We start from the raw sequence: 21618 nt of genomic DNA, 5'->3' as shown, positions 1-21618 counted from the left end.
TGTGTACTGTATGTCTTCTTCTTTCTCCTTGAACCCCAGTCAGCCTCAGAAGATGACCGCTCAGACTGAGCCTGGTCCTGCTGGAGGTTTCTTTCAGCTGGTTTTCCTTAGATAAAAAACTTTGAACCAATCTGACTGTATGCTCTGCTTGAAATGTCTCTGTAAAGTCCCTTGAGATGACTTCTGATAATTGGCAATACATGAATCAACTGAACTGAATTGAATTAAATAGTGTTTTACCAAAGTAGCTGACGTTAGATCTTAATAATAATAAACACAGTTGGCCTTAAGTTATAAAATCAGTGAATTCAGGAGAAAATTAGGTGAACAGGATTTTTCTTAGTATTTTTCTTCTCCATGTTATATTTTTCAGATTTCTAAGGTTAAAAAAATTGGACAATTGTGTATAATTTTCTTACTACCGGTACATCTCAGCATGTTACCTTTTGTTGGTCTATTTCAAACAAACAAAAACATTTGAGAGGGTGGGAATACTATAGCAAGGCACAGCAGGCATGTCTATGCAGGATCGGCTATTGCATTTCAGAGGAGTCAGATGGAGTCATCTTACCCTGAGTCTGAGCTATTCCCACAGAGCAGGGCATCTAGCTGATTGGGCAGGATGTAAAAATTGGCTGCAGAAAAACAAAATTAAAACAATATTAACATTTGATTGAAAAAAAAATTATTCCAGCTTTTATTGTTTATTTTGTAACATTCTGAATCTTCAATTTGATTGGATATTTATGTAAGGAGCATTTCATTTCTAACCATTTGGTTTTTGCCAAAATGACATATTGTTTCCTTATTCCAGCATATGGGCTGACTCATACTCTACATCGCTGCCAGGTAACCAGTGGCAAAGCCTCGCCCCTACTTACTCTCATTGTTGATGTACTCATTCCAGTCAAAACCCTTGCTTCCATTGTTCAGGTAGGTCTCATTAAGGTTGATTGGCCATAACACACACTTCTGGCGCAGGTTTCCCATGAAGAGCTGAAGGCCAATCAGGGCAAAGACACTCAAACAGAAGACGGTGAGGATCATCACATCTGAAAGCTTCTTTACAGACTGGATCAGGGCTCCAACGATGGTCTTCAGGCCTGGTGGTCAGCCACACACACACAATTTTCCATGTTATTCTGTGAAAAAAAAAACTAGTCCTGATAAAAACTATGGCTTTAAACTAACAAGCAATTGTTACTTTTAAATTATTATTAAAAATCAAAAGTTACAATAACTGCATATTCAATATAAATCATTAATATTGGGTACATTTTTTAATTAATTTAATTAAACTGCAGGCAAGAAAAAATAATTTCAAATATTCATTGTAAGATATTTTCAATTAAATTAATAATTTTATTCAGATACTTTTAATAACAATAAACAGTAAATATTCAGAGGCCTTTCCACTCTTTTTACAATTATGCAATCAAAATATATATTGAGGGAAAATTTGCCTTTACAGCCAATAATAATAAAAAAAGAGGGGGAGGGCTATAGAATAATGAAAGAAAATAGAGCACAGCAGCACAACGAGGGGCTATGAGAAGGGATTGAGGCACAGGCAGGGGGGCTGGAAACCACATGCAGGTCATTTAAACTCCAAGGCTGAACAGGAGCAATTCAATGCCAGTGCCAGTCACAGGCACTTTCTTGAACTGTCTTGTTTTAGGCGTCATTTACAAAAGCACTGACTCCCCATACTGTGACCCTACAACCTGTCTCATCCACAGGTCTACTGATTATAAATTAACTTTACCTTCTGAACAGGCATCCTCTGGCAGTGTTCACAATGGGGTCCACAGGCAACTCACACAGGGATGCTGGGCGACCCACACCTTTTTTTCTGTTCAGCCTCTATAGGTAGTGGGCTTTACCGGCGGTTCATGCAATATGTTCTAATAAAATATGCCCTTGATCAAGTCTGACAATCTCAGCTTCTGTTGATAAAAGTGTCATCAGCTTAGCCAGGTCTATTTACTGGAAGTAATTTTCTTATCTTGATGAGAGGATCCCATAAAGAAAACTATATGACGCATAAAATCAGTCTGGTTTTGAATGAAAAGAACCTAATTTCCTGAGAAAATCGGATCTTTTGCAAAAAAAACCAAAACATAATTACTTATAGCTAAAGATAAGATTTACATTTTGAGTTTGTCCGTAGCGGCATTTTACTTGGACTCGTATAAAACAATAAGAAAACCCGGCCTGACCCAATCCAAAGAATACCTAGAGCACGTCTTAACTCACAAAACTTTAAAAAAAAAGAATTTCGGCCTTATAATGACATTTTTAGGTGAAAATTTATTTTGATTCAGAATATTAGGCAATCCAAAAGACGAGGCATTTTGAAACCCAAACACTAATTAGCCTAGCCTAGTTGTAAAAGTAGTCAGAAGATTCACTATCTTCAATTTGAAGAAGAAAAACTAAAGTTTTAAATTGAATCAAATTATTCCAGTTGTGTAAGGATGCACTTGTATGGAAATTTGGACATTCAATATTAATATTACTGCTGAGTTATATTTACCAATGATATATAAATATATTTAAAGGTGGACAATAATTGATTCTCAATATATATCGCAATACGACTTTATTCAAAAAAAAAGAGCAATATTACTTCAAAGCAAATTTCCAATGACTGACTGTTTGGGGTTTTATGTGTTTTGTTATTTTTCTATCATAATTTTTTTAATGTAAACTTTTATTTTGAAGGAGTTTTATCAACCTTTTGTCATAAGTTTGTACAGGATTATTTTATGGCCATTCTTGGCAGTCTGTCTGAGGCTATTATTTTGTCTATATTAAAATTATATAAAATTGACCTAAATTAAGAAATATATCCTGATAAAACTTTAGACCATATTGTCCAGCCCATAATTCTGTGTTCATATTATACATATTACATATAGCTTTCGACACTTTGAAATATCAACCAAACCAGACATTGCTTCTCTGCTTCAGTTAAGTCTTGTCACAAAAAACACAATGCTTGACTGCATTTGCTATTACTCTAATCTGGTCAAACTATTTTCACATAGTCTTGTTTTACTTATCTAACAGATAGGGTAATATTAAAAAATCGGATAAAATCTCTCAATAACAACATTAAAGCAATTACATTTTGCAGCTTTTTTGAGGAATTCTAAGAAAAAGACAGCAACCAATTAGTTTTAAAAGATAGACTGCATGTGATTTTGAAATCTTGCGATTACATTTGGGGAATTTAAAACCAAGTTCTGATGTGTTTTAAAAGAAGCTGCAAAATTTGTTTTTAACCTTGAATTTTCTAAATTGGGTCATAATGAGGCATTTGTTGTTCACTAACTTTCTTAGAAATCAGAAGAAACTGTAAATTATGTTTCCATTAAAAATAAAAGAAGTATAAAACAATATCCATCCTAATAATTAACTTCTACGGCGTTATCGTGTCTTTAAGAATATAGCAGATAATGGGCCGGATTTATCAAAGGTTTGCGTGTATTAAAACGTGAGCTATTTCACTGCGCACGCTAAAAAATGTACAAACTGATCTATCAACAGCGTGCTAAAAGCATTTGATCTTTAAAACGTGCTAAATAGCGCCTGTGATCCATTTAGTACTTTTTCTGCAATGAATATGCAATATGGGGCGTTTACACGCTAAAGTGCGTCTTGTGGGAGGAGAACATGTAAATATATTAATTTAGCACTCGCAAAGAGATTTATCAAACTTGAACGCAATTTTGCTAGCGGTATCTGACTCTATATTTAACACGTTTCAAAAGAAGGTGCAAATGGTCTGTATGCGTAATTGCGCACACATGGCAGCGGTTATTGTCGCAAGAAGGAGACATGGAAATGAAGCAAGGAGACGCAGAGAACGCATTTTTTCACTCCGTGTGAATATTTTTGGGATGAACGAGGAAACGATCATCAAAACATATCGTTTATCCAGCATTGCCATTTTGGAGCTGTTGGGGGAACTCCGAATGGATTTGGAGCCAGCCACAAGGAGGACCCACGCAATAACAGATATCACAAAACTCCTTGCAACATTGCACTTTTTTGCATCTGGGTCATTCCAGCGTACGGTTGCAGCGTGAGCTGGGATCTCCCAATCTCGTTTTTTCAGAAGTGCTGTCCGACGGGGTCGGGGTTCTCCCCCTGCGCCTGTGGAGCAACGTGCCAAATGCTGCGGGGATCTCATCCACAGTCACAGGCCAATACAAAACACCTGTTTTTTTTTTTTTTTTTTTTTTTTTACTGCAGCACATACCACCTTAGGGAATAAAGGTTGCCAATTTATAAATAAATAAATAAATATATATATATATATATATATATATATATATATATATATATATATATATATATATATATATATATATATATATATATATATATATATATATATATATATATATATATATATATATATATATACTTATTTTTTTTTTTTTTTGTTGGGGGTCACTGTAAGATTTAAATTTCTTAATGCTCTAGTTTGTACAGACTACAAACTACTTTGCCGCAAACCACAAAACGCGCAAAACCATCATTTAAATAGGGCGTCTCCAACAGTTTTGCACCTTCCACCAGTTACGCAATCGCTCTTGTTAAATCACCCGCAAACCATGGTTCAGCCCCTCTCGCAAAATTCCACTTTGCGAGCGCAAATTACTGCACGCAAAATTGGATCTTGATAAATCCGGCCCAATGTGTAAAAAGCATTGTGCATCTTTGGAAAGGGGAAGTCTTGTTTTCTGGAGTCATTATGGTAACCTGAGTAGCAACCAGAAGTTATAAAATGTAAAGGAAAAGGAAAGCGTCATTTAAAAATGTTTACCAACATGGAACATTATTATTGCGTCACAAGATGAAATATTTAAATTATATTTTACCCATAATTATCAGAGCCCATTTAATGGATAAAAAACCCTTCTGAATTTAAAGCATAGAGTTATACACTTTTGTTGACATTAGTAGTTGTATGATTTGCATGCCCAACCTCTATCGTGTCAACACGTGTATTTTTCTGAGAGACAAACATTCATCTCAGAGAGTAGTAAAAAATAAAAATAAATAAAAAAGGAAAATCAATAATCAAACAAAAATAGGGCAAATGCCATTTGTCAGCCAAGCTCTTGATAGACTAATATTAGAAGCAAGTGACCAAAAAGCATCATGCAGCATAAGAGATATGTTCACAAACTAGGCTTGGCAGTCTTCATACATATAATAAGCATATTCTGTGGGCTCTCTGAAAGCTACTCATAAATATCAGTTTGGGTCCTGCTAAAAGGAAACCTGTCATTCCAAATTAGTCTTTAACAAAAGAAGACACAACAAAACATGTTTAGGACTACTATAGGACAAGTTTAAGAACTGATAGGAAATGTTACATTTTTCTGTCTTATCTTTATGGTTCTCAACCTAATTTTGTTTTTAAAAATGCTTTAACAGCCGTACTGAGTATTTTCTACAGAAAAAGAGGATACACTATTTGAAAAGTAGGAGTGGAGTAAAGCTGCTGCTTAAATGGAACCCAGAAATAAATAAATGACTTGGCTATTTGGATTAGCACTGATGTTTACAAGACTCCAGGTGTTCTTATTAACCTCCATCTGTATTTCATTATTTCACTGCTGTCCAATGCTGTTGGTCAGTCATGGTGTGTACTGTACAGTTAGACAGGTAGTCTTTGTTTGGTCTCAGTTTGAACCCAATCACAGTCTAAGTCCTGAAGATGACATGAAAGAATAAATGAAGACATAATAGGCCCACTGGTAAAGATGTATAAAAAATATTTTAGGCTGCTATGACATGAACTCACAATAAAAACTGGCTGCAACTGTCTAGTAGAGCTTTTTACCTATAATTTTCACTAAAAGTGATAACATGCTAAACGTTGGTACTTGTCCAGTTGTTCCATATCTTGAGGTTAATGCCTGTCTTTCCCTATTTGTAGTGGAGGAAACAAATAGATACATTTATTTTTATAATAATCACACCTCTGGGAAGTAGGAAGATATGGGTTTCTATTTTTTGAGACAAAAAAACTCAGGTGAACTTTCACTCTAACTTTAAATCCTCACTGAGTAATTTCAATAAAATTTAAGGTGTGAGAATAAGACATAAAAGAGTACTTAATTTTGAAAACTTTTAAAACATCTCTACCTCTTAAATTTTATGTTTTTCACAAGTTTGTCATAAATCCTTTTTTTATTCAATTCAAGAACCACTCAAGCTTGCTATTTAATCATTTAATCTTACATGATATTATTTCACTGGGAATGTTTATCTAGCAACACCCATAGGTCATTCTGCAAGTAACCAATAGCAATTTAGGGAGTTTAATTTATAAATATATCAGTTTACCTTAAAATGTTTTGTGATAAAAATAAATTAAGTGCTGAAATGAAACAATTGGAGCATTTATTTACTCCTATGACTCTTGGTATTCTGGGTTCCATTTAAGACAAATCAAGCTGCCTTGGAGACAAGCCTCATCATGAAAGTGCTGGTGGGGCTGAAGAGAGTGCGGAAACTATAAATGATTTTAGAGGAGACTGCAAAGCCTATCAAAAATGTATTAGTACCATTTTTGATAATTTTGGAGGAAAAACAAATAAAAACATGGTTGTCTCCAATTTATTTATTTTTTTTGCTGATTAAATAATAACTTTAATCATAAAAATAGTGAGTAGAAAACAAAGGGTGCGAGGATCAGCCTTAGTGTTTAAACTGAGTCTCACCTGGAATGACAGAGATAGTTTTCAATGCTCGGAGAACTCTGAACGTTCTCAGCGCAGATACATTGCCCAGGTCCACAAACTCTGTTATATATCTGAAATAGGGGAAGGATCACACACAGAACAAACACGATGACAAAAACCACACACGCCAAGAGCACAACACCACCGAACCGGGAGGATACGACGCCACTCACAGAGCCTGTCCACTAAGGAGAAGGGTGGAAGGTCAAAGGAAAGAAAGACACACACACCTAACACCGACCCCGCCCCACCTTCCCCTCGCCCCATCCTGTCTTACCTGGAATTACAGAAATAGTTTTCAATGCCCTCAACACCCTGAACGTGCGTAGAGCTGAGACATTGCCTAGGTTTACAAACTCTGTTATATACCTGCAGGATTAAATCACAGTTACAACAGCTCATTATATACATGCATAATTATAAGATGAAAAGATGAATTATCCCCACAGGGGGGCTTTATGACAGACAAACAATGAAATGTAAGTTACTGATCACTCTGAGGTGTGAAGATGCAGGTAAAGCTGACGTAAACTTTTTAAAATAATGGGAAAAGTCCAGGAGAATTGTGAAGAAGCTGTAAAATCCAAATAATGGAGATTGGATGGCAAGAGGAAGCTATATCTGCCGGACGGGAATAGTCACTTGGGCTGCGAAATACTGAGCGGACAGATGCTTTGATTCCCAAAAGAAATACCCGAAAAGTCTCACATAAATGGAGGAGAGGGAAGGATAGGTTATTAAATAGGACAGGAAATATCTAAAAGAAGGAAATATAATCACATTGTTCTCTAAACCTGCTTTTGATATAAACTGGTTGTATATCAGAATGCAAAGTATAAAGAGAAATACTTACGCCATCGAAATGACCATGAAATCCAGCCAGTTCCATGGATCTCTTAGGAATGTAAAATTATCTATACAGAATCCACGTGCGCAGATTTTTACAAGAGACTCAAATGTATAAATTCCTGTGAATGTGTACCTAAAAGAGAGAAACAAGAAAAGGAACAGTTCACCGTACCGGGTCACAGCAAGCTTATTTACAGACATGTGCAGACATTTCCATCGTTAAAGCATCCAAGGGAACCTATTTAGGGTTAATTATCAACCCTAAGCAGAATTAAACCAGATAATGAGCATAAGGATAGTTTAAAGTATTCTTCTACATGGCCATTTGCTGCTATAGTGTTTACATTTTAGTAAAGTCAACATTTGGCCTCATATAATAGCAATCATTTACCTTTGAATAAAAGACTCTAAATACAAAAATAAAAAACACAAAAGTGTTTGTATTTATTTATTTATTTAAAAGTAAAAATTTTTTTATAATTTCAATTTATAAAGAATTTGTGTTAATAGGACCATATAGTGATATAATATACTAAAATGTTGCATCAATATACTGCAATATGCATTGTATCGTTTGAGCTACAACTAATCCCATTATTTGGTAAATGGCAGTTTACTATTATGCAGGCCATAATATAATACCATTATATGCTACAATATTATAAAACACTTAACAAACAGGCTTTTAGACATAAAAGAAGCAGAGAGCATAACTGTTGTAGTCTTATAATGTCTACGTGTTAGCCTCCACTATAATGTAATATTAGAGCTATGATATTAGAAACTACCAGGTTTTTAATTAGCTGATCAGTGGAGAATTATATGAGTAGTAGTAACTGATTTATGTTTTTGGTTTATTTAACCAAATACCTGTAGTTAATAATAAAATAGAGTACACTGACCTATTTGGCTTCATTGACTATACCTATTACAGTCTTCAACTTGTGTAAAAACCTTTTGACATTTTTACATACATTCATATTCATGGGTGAGAATAGTAAAATGATACTTACTCTACTTGTTTTGACCATTCAGGAGGATCACTAAAGGTCATGAATATACAGTTGGTCAAAATAGTACACATAATGATCATGCTGAAAAGAGTGAGGTATGGGTTAAGGAAAAATATCATTTATGGTGACAATGAATTCAAAAACCTTTAATGATCTACATATGGGGTGTTTGGCTGGACACACAAATGCTTAGGAGGCAAAGAGCTGCTACAGATCTTTGGTGTGTCCATACTTTACAATCCCCTATGAATATTATCAATAGTTGGCTCTAAATACAGCATTTGAATGCAGGCTCTTTACTGTATAAACCCAGGGTCAGATTTCTCTTTTCGATCTTTTATTGCCAATAAACGCAAATTATCTGCTAATTATCAACTACAAACAATTGTCAACTGTTATTGAGTCTTAAGTAGCCCTCAAAACAAAGACAGGCAGGACTTGGTACAGTTCAGACAGACATTCTTTACTGTAAAGAATGACTCATCATCCGTACCAGCCATTTCCTTCTGTGAGAAAATGGCTACTGCCTGTCCTTTCTTAACATGTGGAAGTGCTCGGACTCTTACACACTGATCCACTCTTGCAGTCACTGGAAACATCAGTAGCGGTATGAGCAGAAACATATCACCATGAATAATGCATGTGAAAAGGAAACCCTCTTGTAAACTGCAGATGGGGGCACCACTTCAAAAAGGATATGAATGTATCAAAATTTTAATAGCTATTCGCCTAACCAGATTGAAAGGACTTATGAAGTACAAGGCAGGTGTGGCACTAAAACGGAAGATTGTCTTCCCTTTATTTAGCACTATAAATGTCTGTGGAGAGAACAAAAACAGACAGGAAAAAGTTTCAGTTAGTAAAGCAGCATTTGAAAATAACAATGTTTAAGTTTTGTGGCAAACTCAAATAAAAGAAAAGAACCATCAGGATGTTTCTGATTGTATTTATGCTGCCAACCCAACAACATGGCAGTGTAAGCAGAAGGAAAAGAGCAAGAGTAGAGTTTCTAGCCCCTTTATGTGGGTAACCGCATAATTGCTTAAATAAAACATGGTGATTTGCATGAAATTTTAATGAAACTGTGCATTTGCACAACTGATATGGGCTCTTTTGCTTTTAACGCGGCCCCACCGACAACATTAAGTCCCACGTAACACCATGAAGGCAGAGCTGGGAGGATGCAGGAGGAGGATAAAGGAGCGGAGGCATGAGGGATGAGTGATTGAGTCACAGAAACTCACCACAATAACATTCGGTCTACTTAACAGAAACATCTAAGAAAATGTCTACTGGACTTAAGTCTTCAGCAAGGTTAGCTTGATATAAATCCAACGATAAGTTGATCGTAGTCAAAGTATCATTATTAACCCTAATTATGTCATAAACATGACATGGAAAAAGAATAAATGAGATATTATGACTGGCTTGAAAACGTTTTTTACATGACTTATTGCTCAAATACTTGTACGGCTGCACCACCATTACTGAGACACAACAAACTAACATAGACACATATCTGAATGAAAAAGCACAAAAGGGAGTTTCCAGTATGGCCAAAAATGTAGAGACACATTCACCCAAAACTGCTTGGAATGTATGGAGTCTGTTTTAGGCAATGCATGACTAACCTGCTGCAAAGCTACTGAAAATTTCATAATACAGAGCTGAGCAAACAGGAGAGCGGGGGAGATGGAGAGCAAATGCAGCAGGCGAGGCAGGCAGCAACTGTAGCAGCAGCAGGATGAAGGAGAAGCAGGGCGGAGGGAACCGGAGCGAGGGAGCTGGCTAGAAGGACAACAGGAGGAGGAGGAGGAGGAGGAAGAGAGGGGAAGAAGGGTGGCAGACAGAGAAGGAGGAATATAGGAAGAGGCTTTGACAGAAGCTGAAGCCAGCAGGCAGGGATGCAGCATCTGCATCTGTGAGAGCTGCAGCAGGCATTCAGCCTCTGTAGTAACTGGTAGATTGCATTTTAAGACGCCTCTGAGGGTCAAATTACTTCACACACTTTAAAAGATCAAAACTGTACTGATGACCTAACCTGCTGCCCTGCCTCAAACATTTTAGTCAATAACCTGAGCCATAGCAAATATATAGCTTTGTTAAAGATCGGTTGCTTCTATCATTTCTAAGGAGTTATTCTATTATAAGCACTCCTATAGTTTCATAGGTTACTTTTAGGGCTGCAAATAAGGATTATTTTGCAAATGGATTTATCTGGTGATAATTTTTCAGATTAATCGATTAATAATCGGATAGCAAAAGGTTCCTTAAAGAAGACTAGCTAAATTAAACAAGGTGAAACTAAAATTTATCCACCCAAGGAGTTCTGAATAGAGTATACTGACAGACGAAAAAGATTTGTATCTTAAATGCAAATTTCTTTTTTTTAAATTTTGGCATAATTGCTACTCAAGGTTGGTTGCTCAGCTAAAGGCTTGTTGTAGAGGTTCTACACTCCAATCAACAATTAATCGATTAATAAATTAGTTGACGTTTATTTCAATAATTGATTAATCAAGATTAATTCTAAAAATTGTTTCAGCCCCGGTTATTTAATTCATTTTCTATTTTAAAATAAATACATATGCAGGCTCTCCGGCACTCACTGCTTATCTATGGCTTTAAACTAAAAGTATTTGAAGGTCTACCAACTAATAAGAGTAAATCCATTAATACATTCAGTGTTCTGCCAACATTTTAATACTCTTACAGGAATTCTGCTATAAATCTATTTTTTATTTTTTTTTATTTTTTATTTTTTTGTCTCTACCTGATGTGCACATCTGGATATTAATGTTTGCTCACTCTTCTTTGCTCATTCACTCATGCTCAGTTAGTGTGAACAGAAAAGGACTACAAACAATCATTTTACAATTTTAGCATAAATCTTTAACAATATTCAGGTCTGGACTTTGACTGGGTCATTCTAACCCAGTAACATGCTGTGGCCTAGACTCGCTATCACTGTAACATGGTCAAACTAAGACCATACAGACTTTCTAACCTTAATAGACTGATAGGGATATATTAAACCAAATACCAATGTTAAAGCCAAGAGATTTATTTTTTGTAATTCAGAGGTAAAGACGTGACACCATCCAGAAACATATTAGCTTATAGAGGAGAAAAACCTGTAAGGTTAGACTGCATGTGATTTTGTGATTATAGTTGGTGCATTAGAAGATGTGATATGATGTTTTTAGAAGAACCTGCAAAATTTCTGTCCCCTCAACCTTAAATGTGTTAAACTTGTGATGTGTTTGTTGTTATAAAATATGTTTTTCTTACAAAGCAAATCTTAGACAAAGCAAGTTCATTGAGAGTTTTTAGGTTTCCATCCAATAAAACTGGACCAAGTATGAAACAACATCCATCCTAGTCTGAGAAAAAGATTAACATCTTCTACGGTATTATAGTGTCTTTAAGAATATAGCAGATAATGTGTAAAAAGCATTGTGCGTCTTTGGAAAGGGGATTCCTTGTTTTCTGGACTCGTTATGCTAACCTGAGTAGCAACCAGCAGTAGTAAAATGTAAAGGAAAAGGAGAGTGTCGTTTTAAAATGTTTACCACGGAATATTATCCTTAAATCACACTTTCAGATCTAAGATCAAATATTGAAATTACATTTTACCCATAACTATCACAGACCATGAAATAGGTACAAAAACCCTTCTGAATTTAATGCATAGAGTTATACACTTTTGTTGACATTAGTAGTTCAATCTCTATCGTGTCAAAATGTGTATTTTTCTGAGAGACAAACATTTGTCTCAAAGAAAATCAATAATGAAAGACTGGAACATTAAAATGATAAGTCTATCTCTATTTTACTGTTTTCCTGCTCCGCCTCACCATACATATATATATGTGTTAATATAATGCAGAGTAATTGTTGATAAAAGTATAGCGGACGATTTTTCTAGAAATATAGGTAAGAAACATCCAAGTAAATGTTTTAATAAATGTGAATTTTCAAGACAATCCTACCTGCAGTTCTGCCAGCATTAGACAGAATCACCTATTAAACTCTGGTCTATATTTCTTTCTTCTGAGCCCTTCCTCTTCTTCTGATAATCTTTTAAGACTTTTCTTTAAGTAACTATAACAGGTGTAACCAATTAAAAATCAGCAGTGTTGGAATAAAGAAAATCAACAACCAGTACCAATTTTGAATTATAATCTGTTACTTTAAATATCATTTAACACTGAAATAAAATGACATTTTTCTATTTTAAAATCAAAAGTGTTTTTTTAACAACAATCATTCAGTTTGGTATATAGACAATTTCCTGATTCACAATTTCTATTAAAAAACCTGAACTGACCGTTTGTTTGTTGTTGTTTTTTCCTTTTTTATGGCTTGATAAGAGCAGTGGGCTTTAAGCTGACCTGCAAGGCTTTAAACCTGGGTTTGATTGTCGACAAAGCCATTCTGAAGCACATATCAAGGTGCTCATTTTGAGCCTGGATCGATATTAATTTTTAATTATATTCATGGTGGAGAATCTTGCTTCACAGCAGCAGGTTGAACCAAACATACTCAAAGTGTGCAGGGTCATCTTTGAGCACGCCATTTCACTTTTCTGTCACCAGTTCACTGCAGTTCTTCCAGCAGTCCACATTTTCTTTCACTTTTTCTCATCCTCTTCTCCTTTGTTCCCGCCACCCGGCTTGCTACAGGATTGCCTGCTGTGTCTAAAAGTAGCTAGCAGCAGCAGCCCTGATTGACACAGCTCATTGCCTAATTTGTATCACGTGCAGCCTGGTCACGGGCGCTCTGGAGGGATTTACCGTACAAACAGGAAAAGCGGCGCAAGTGAAATTAGACACTGCCGTCGGACATCATGCTGTATTTTATGAAGGTTTTAAATCAGGTTGAGTCCGGATTAGCCAGCAGATGGGTCTGCATCCAGACCGCGGCCTGCTAATCCATGTCCTTTGCACTATACCATTAATTTAGACAGTATATATCTGTAAATACATGTTTATTTATTACAAGAGTTTATGAAAATCTAGTCTGTCTTTATTTGGAAAATATGGCTCTTGTGCTTGTTCATTTTCCTGTTGCCGCAGTGTAGATTGACCCTGAAATGGTTCGGGCTCCTGACACTTTTCTCTAGAAATAGCAATTATGACCCAGAACCTAAAGTTTAATGTCTTATCCTTTAACTGTGCTCAAAGCAAACCTTTAGTGGGGAAATCTTGTTATTTTTGTCCACCATGGCTTTGTTATTTTCCTTCATCATCAATGAAGGTGAGATTAGTGTAGTCGACTTTTACCACCTGAGCTGTGGATCTCTGTAGCTTCTCCTTGGTTGTCATGGCGTTATTCTTTCACAGTTTTGTAAATAAAAAACAAATTTAAAAAAAGTCAGAGCTCTTTTCAGAACAGCTGTAATTACATAATGTAACTAAATAGGTCTGCATGCAAAGGCAATAGATTATACTGGGTTTTGATCAGTGCTACCAGGACAAAGGCACCTTAATGCATGAGCACACTAATATTTTTAGATTTTTATAAGTAAAATGGTTTAAAAAACATTGTTTAATTCCATAAGGCTACAGTACTCTATGTAGATCAATTCACAACCAAATAAAATTGACATTTGTACCATTAATGGAGAAACAAATCCAAGCACCTTTTCTATGCGCAGTAAACATAATGATATCTTGCCTTTAAGGCAGTTAAATCAATTTACCACATAAAAAAAAATTTCCTTGTTGTAACAGAAGACAGACAAGGAAGGAGATGATGTCTTTACAAGGCTCTTAACTCCACCCAGCAGCCAGTCAATCTCTTTAAAATGCCAGAAAACTAATGTGTAATTATATCAGCTCTATGAGCTCCTATAAACTGGTATCATACTGGTAAATATAGATCAGGAGTGGGTAGGCCAGACATCCAACGCTAATGGCAATAATACACAGTAACTCCAGCCTCTTTCATAAGGTCAGAGCATAGAAAAACCAGCAGAGAGAATTTAGAAAACTACCAATTTTGAAAGTAAACGTATAATTTCTTCATCTAAATACCGCACATTTAGAGGTCTTTCTTCTCATATGCATTTATCCATAGTACATTTATAGTTTTGTCAGCAAAAGAAACCACTCACTACTAGCTTTTCCAAGTGTTTTAAAGGTGAATTGCGAAATTCACAAAAAATCCCCTTTTATTCAACTTTCATATTCATGATTACATTAATATGGAAAGCTGAATATCATTGATAATAACCGGAATCAGGTGATTATTTTTTTAAGTACCAGACCTACCTATTTAAAAGTGTTTTTATGCAAAACAGCAAGTTTCACTGAGCAAATGACTCGACTGTAGAGGTTATCAATATTGACTGTAAAGAGTCAGTCTTTCTTTAAAGTAATGGTTCATCAACAGAATCCCTCAGAACTTAGTGCTTGGCGGATAAGACAGTAGAACAATTTAAATCAGGCTTATTGGATCAGGAACATGCATATAGATGGTCAGGGCTCTACAGAAGGAAAATCTGAAATGTATAATTCCAAACTCTGGTAAATGTTCTTCCTGTTTTGATAATGTTGGATAATGTCTTCCAACCTATGCATTAAGCTGTTGCTGAACTGGAAAGCTCCTTCAGTGACAGACTGCTGCACCTTAAATGTATCAGGGAGCGTTATCACAGGTCGTTCCTCCCATCACTGTTTCCAACAACCTCAATAAGTTGCTACATTAATGCTGATTGTTGCACACTTTCTGTCTTAAATCAGTTAAATAACATGCTGTCACTTCATTTTTTTTTTTTTTTTGCACATCACTGGTGTTGCTGCTATTTTTCACATATCCATTACTGTAAAAATGTCCACAACTGATATAGAAAATGTTCTTCTTTTCCAGATACAGTCATATATAGTAAAAAAAAAAAAAAAAAACACTGTACAGTACAATACTCTATTTGTTTTTTGTTTTTTTCATCTGTTATTTTTATACACTTTTCTAAGGTCCACATTGTGTGACAATTTCTACTATAACCTATGCTGCTGTAAAAACCACAATTCCCCCATTGTGGGACAATAAAAGGATTTTCTATTCTATCCTATTCTATAAATAAATAAGTTAATCAAAACTGGGAAATCCCACTATTTGTGTGTATGTATAGCCTTAAGAAAAATAAATTGCAAAGTAAAGCCTGTTAAAAAAAAACCTTGGTGCATTTTTTTCACTCTTTTTATTATTTTTTTACTTCAACCAATGAGCTGCAAGAGGAATGTTAGCAGGTGTGCTCATGCATCGTTGCACAAATAGTCCATTTCATTCCTGTCCTCACCCTACTTCGCTTTATCTTCCCTTAACTCAATGAAAATCAACCCAGAGCTAAACCTGGACTGGACTAATACATCCCTCTCTTTCTACCCAGGAGGTTGGGGGGCTGGAAGATGTGCCATCAACCAGCTCTGCTATAACACAATGTTAAAGAGTTATAAATTACAAGTTGTCATGGCAAGATGACTCTGCACCCGCTGACGCCTCCCACCTCCCTGCAGACAGTGAGCCTCCCAACCCACAGCAACAGAGATGCACAGATCAACCACCAAGGTCACCACCTGATCTGACGTCACAGGGCTGCTTGACATCCAAGGCAGCATCAGCTCTCCCTTCGGAATGAGGCTGAGTTGATGGACCGTAATTAGATTTGCCTGAAGCACAGAGAGCGAACAGGGCTGCTGCTAAACTCAAGAACAGAAAAAGCACAAGAAGGCGTGCCTGCCTCAGATGAATATACAGCAAGAACAGAAGTGAGGAGAAAAAGACGGCTATATGACAGAAGCTGAGATATCAACACAGACCATGTTTTCCAGGTGTCATCCGAATCGTGTCTCCACCTTGTGCACTAGACTGGTGCGTTACGTAACAGGCAGCGTAGCGTGCCCAGGGAGAAGACATGGAGGTATGAGACCGAGTCAGACAGGAGAAGGAAAGGAAACGCAGGACACCGCTTCTCTTACACATGCACAATATCAACATAAATCACTTCATCTGATCAAATCTTTACCAGCCCTGTTTAACCAGTAAACATGGAGGCACACACTTTTCTATAGCAAATTTTTTAAACCAACACGTTATTTGATTCCATTTTTGTAAGTAGCTCTGTGCTGAACAAAGTATACAGGAAGATAGTGAGTCGACTGAGCATCTGCAGGAACAGCCATTTTATGAACCTTTCTTCCAGCTCTCACACTAGGGGATGAAAAGGACAGATTTGACATCAAGTCAGGTAAACATATAACATCTGTAAACTGCTTCTTCTAACACTCAGTCTGACTCATCTGACTTTAAAACAACCCTAATCTCCTTCAGCTGTTTGAGGATGACACATTACCGGTTACAGTCAGCGCCAGCCAAGGTCACACCTGGACATCTTCACACTGAACGTAAGGCGTGACAGAACCCCCAGAGAGACACGTGCTCTCCTGTAAGACAACGGCAGTCCTCTCTGCTTCCTCTTCCTGCCACGGATTAATTTGGAAACAATTTGCTAACGCCGTCATGTGGAACAGGAGGTTTTCAACCTTAACTGGCCCTGACCTTTTCCTCAAAGCCCAGAGAGCAAATCAAAGATAAAAGCTGTACTCTTGCTCCTCCAAAGAAAAGTAATTAAACCATTTTAATAAAATGACAGCAAACAGCACACACCTGATAGGCAAATAGCAAACAATGAACTTGGCATATCTAATATTGTCAACTGAGGTTTCACACAATGTTTGCTTATCAGGAAGATGCTACAGAAGCATCTGTACTTTTTACAATCAAACTAATAGATCATTACAGAGATTATCAGAAACTCCACTAAAACACTACAGAAATGTTTTTACGTATCATATAAAAGTAAAAAAAAAGGTTTAACATGAAGTATAAAAGGAAGCATAGATGTTATGTTGTATGACAAAATTTGGATCTACAATGTATTAGACTTAATAAATTCAATTAGTGATTTTGGCAGTTTGAGAAAAAGGGAAAATTTCACAGACTTGCTGCGCATCAATATACGACTACTTTATGTGGATGTTCACACAGTTTAAATGAGTAAAGAAGTTATTAAAAAAGATTTGTCTAAAGGAATTTGTTGGTGGGGTACTTAGTACAACATCTCTACATTAGTGCTTGTTTGACATATTTTAACATAAATACATGTATCTATTAATTGGACTGTATCCCACTTATCTCGTATTATTTAGTCAAATAAGAAAGTAATTGGTTATTTTACCTTTAAAAATTTTTAGAAATGTCTATAAACATATTATCAGCTTTGGGACACATTGTTTAATGAATAATGTTTTTATTTCCTCTCTGTTTTAGACCAGAAATCAACATTTGTACCATTTTAAAGAATCTGCAGCACATTTGTTTCCTGTTTTATGTGTTAAAATCTTTAGAACAAATATCCATCTAAATCAGCATCAGCCAAGCCTGAACAACACTAACCAGAAACATCCATCCAGTTCTTATGAAAAATAAAACCGATTGTTGTAAAGAGGAGTCTTCTAAAACTCACTTTTTGAGAGTTCAGGTAGTATGGATCCAAATCCTCCAGTGGTACCGCCACCATTCCCTTAGGGATGTCCCCATAGATGTAGGGCAGGCTCTTGCCGGCCTCCAGGTCGCTGTTGGGCTTGGGTTTGTTCTCGTCATCATCGTCACGGTAGCTGCTGTCCTGCTTGGGTGGCTTCTTGTTCTTCTCCTCTTTGATGCGCTGCTCAAGGACCACCAAAGATTCCCTCGTGAACTTCTTGAAGCTATCAGGTCCTGGCGGTGCGATAAGGGGTGCAGCCATGTTTTCATCCTGCAGCTACTTGGTCATTAGGTTCGTACCATCCACTGTAGCAGCTCTGCAGGCAGAAGAAGTGATCAGCTCATATAGCATGAATGCCTATGGCAATACATTTTATTATTACTCTATAGCAACATACTAAGTTACTTTATACAACTTTAATAATGATAGAAAACATTCAGTTTTTTCAATGAAAGTATATTATATAATAACTCATTCTTAAATATGTAAGATATCTAACAGATTATATGAATTGTCATAAATTGTTAAACTGTTGGGAGTGCGGCCTAGTGGTTAGGGCTTTGCACTTGGAATCCAGAGGTTCTGAGTTCAAGTCCCACTTCCACAGATTGCCACTCTGGGTCCCTGAGCAAGATCCTTAACCCCACACTGCTCCCTGGATGCCGCACAATGGCAGCCCACTGCTCACCAAGGAGATAGGTTAAATGCAGAGTGTTCATTTTGTTGCTCTGTACTTGTTAAAGTGTAATGACAATAAAAAAGCTGGGGGGAAAAAAACTGTTTTGGAATACAGATTTTGATATAAAACTACTTAACAAACTGTTGTTTTTAGGTTCAACATGCATTTGTGACAGTGACAAGTGTTCTCATCATGCGACAACAGCAGCAACTTGTGAGCAAATAACTTGGCTCTGTGTGGACTGAGTTTAGTTTTGAATCCCTACAGTTTTAAGCCCACGGAATATTCTATAGGTCTAGTTCATTTTTATTTTTTTTTAAGGCTTTAATTTATTAATTTATTTAATTTATTTTGCAAATCCAATTAATTGGATTTGCAAAATAAATAGCTATTTAGAAAAATGCAATTTTCAAATCCCAGAGGTACTAGTTTTCAGTCCCAGTCATTTAACAGGAGTAAGACAATACATTTCTCCCTCCAGCCCTTTAGGTGGCAGCATTATCATTAAAGTGGGTATGGTGTTGCACGGAACGAAACAAAGATCAGATAGAACCTAGATCTATGCATTATAGTAGAAGTAAGAACTTTTTCATGCGAATGAAAAGCAGGCTTTTAAGGTCATGAAAAAACTGAAACCCTGCAGTAAAACATCATCATGCTTGTGCTTAGTGCAAAGGAATAAAATTGCAATAAAACCGCAATCGCAGTATTGGTTAAAAATGATCGCAATTTTGATTTTTGGCAAAAATCATTCAGCCCTTCCCACTTTTTTTTTCTTTCCTTTTCTATGCAATTATGTAAACATTTATCTTATTTATTAAAATTTTTGATGAAAATGTTTACAGTTTTAGAAAAGAAAAGCAATAGATTTCCTGTCTACCACAAATTTTAATCGTTTTAGTGAGGTCATGCACAAAGAGCAGAAAAAAAGGGGACTAAGTAGGGTACTGGTCTTTTGGGGGGACCAGAGGCTCTACAATGATTCCCATTTTAACTTGGTATATTCCCAAGAGTGGACAAACTGTTGATAGAAATGTCTGATGGCTGCTTGATTCAGGAAGGCTTTTCTTTGACAACTTTCTTCTTAAAAGGATCTAAAGAAATCTGCTAAGCCTGTTGTGGAAGAAATTTAATAAATGAGATTTTTCAATCCTTTTTGCCCTTTTTGTTTACTTTTATATTTATATTTACTGGTAAATTGGTCCATTCATGGTGCATTTTAAACAAGCAGATAATTATCAATGATCAAATGAAACATGATTTTACAGCTTCAAAAATACAGAAGATAATATATTTTAGGCATCAATTTTCTATTAATCAGGACGATTTTTGCTTAAAGCTAATGAAACCCTTAATTTTTTATATAGATGAAATATTACATAGGAAAAAAAAATCAAAATTGTTTTAAAATCAGCTTATTAGCTTAGACTGTGAGCATAAATAAAGATTTTGACTTTGGTTTCAAATGCATACAGACATTGACCACACATGTATATGGGGCAACAAAATATTAGAAACAGTACATAGATATATGTGTTAATCTACATTGTTTTTTGCTATTTTTTTAAAGCTTGTGTAAATATGCTTATTTTTCTCAGCAGCAGTTTAGCTGACTACTCTACAAGGCAGTGACCAGCAGGGGGAAGCTGTCGGTGGCAGCTGGTATCGCTCTGTAGCACCAACTTGAAGGTTAAAGTCTAAACGGCTTGTGTCCAGGGTGTGTGGGGTCTGCAGAAATTTTAACTGCCATCTAGACAAATGGTGGGAAAATCAGCCTCCATGATTGTCTTTGCAGACCTGGTTGATCATCAACAGGGGTGTAGTGGTTTAATCTTATGATGGAACATGTCTTGGAGATGGGGGCCAGGTATTCAGTGCAGAAGGGGGAAATACCATCAGGTCCTGGGGCTTCCCTGGTCTGCTGATGCTGAAGCAGCTTATTCATATTTTCATTAGATATCTTTAGTATCTTTAGGAATGGGAAGGGGTTGCAGAGTGGGTGGGGGAGAGAGGTAGTCCTTGTGGGTTGAGTGGGTGCAAGTTGTGAATCCTGTTTTGTTTTTTTATTGTAGTAAATTCAGTCTAGTGAAAAGTATTTCAATGTACTGTACAGTACATGTAGTCAATAGTTGGATTGGCCTCCTTATGCATGAATTACTGCATCAATAAGGAATGCCATGGCAGAGACCAGCCTGTCTCTGCTGAAGTCTTAAAGCAGCACTGTGTAACTTTTGACCAAAGTATTAGCCTAATTAGAGATATATTAAAGGATTGTTCAGGTTAATGTTCAGCAGAATCTGTACAAATGCTTTCTGAGGAGTGCTCTTCTCAAAACCTTAGGTATGTAACTTGAGAGGGTCGGATATGTCAGTTTTTGAGTCATGTGACCAAAAGGTGCCACTTTAGTAAAGTTTGAGCTCTCCTTTAACTAAAAGATAAGTGAACTATAGGTTGCTAATAGGAAGCAATACAGATATGACACTTACCTAATCAGACAAATTGTTTAGATTTTTAAAGTAGGATTTAATATATAGGGGTAAATGTTACTTTGTCTTTAAAAGACACTCCATGACTTCTCAATCTATGGGTCCAAAGATGTCAGCTCTCCGTTTCCAAAACATGGAAGACAACTATTACATTTTGTGACAGCGCAATTTTCCAGTGGCCTTCAAGGGAGCTAAACATGGAAGTTACAGGTCTGGTACTCAATGTTGCTTTAGGCACGTCTGAGTTGTTTTTAATCAGGGCCTCCAGGTATCTGTC

At 36.2% G+C, this 21618-nt stretch overlaps 1 protein-coding gene across 8 annotated transcripts in view; it reads right to left on the bottom strand.

The window, feature by feature from the left end:
- Positions 1 to 21618, bottom strand: part of scn8aa (sodium channel, voltage gated, type VIII, alpha subunit a) — a 67989-nt gene that overhangs the window by 43754 nt on the left and 2617 nt on the right. For 5 of the 8 annotated variants that reach the window (XM_038283074.1, XM_038283079.1, XM_038283077.1 and 2 more), the window contains exons 2-8: positions 18159 to 18492; positions 9329 to 9447; positions 8630 to 8719; positions 7621 to 7749; positions 7045 to 7136; positions 882 to 1103; positions 572 to 635 (exon numbers count right to left, since the gene is read on the bottom strand). In XM_038283074.1, coding sequence (XP_038139002.1) covers positions 572 to 635; positions 882 to 1103; positions 7045 to 7136; positions 7621 to 7749; positions 8630 to 8719; positions 9329 to 9447; positions 18159 to 18437 — 995 coding nt within the window. In that variant the 5' untranslated portion in view covers positions 18438 to 18492. Of the gene's footprint in view, positions 1 to 571; positions 636 to 881; positions 1104 to 6746; positions 6839 to 7044; positions 7137 to 7620; positions 7750 to 8629; positions 8720 to 9328; positions 9448 to 18158; positions 18493 to 21618 lie in introns of all 8 variants that reach the window. The other 3 variants (XM_038283075.1, XM_038283078.1, XM_038283082.1) reach the window with 1 other exon arrangement.

Source organism: Cyprinodon tularosa, unplaced genomic scaffold, assembly GCF_016077235.1.
Source record: "Cyprinodon tularosa strain WSP-4 unplaced genomic scaffold, ASM1607723v1 ctg19, whole genome shotgun sequence".
NCBI classification, from domain to species: Eukaryota; Metazoa; Chordata; class Actinopteri; order Cyprinodontiformes; family Cyprinodontidae; genus Cyprinodon; species Cyprinodon tularosa.
The sequence above is the reverse complement of the archived record's forward strand: the minus strand, read 5'-3'. Positions and strand labels throughout refer to the sequence as shown.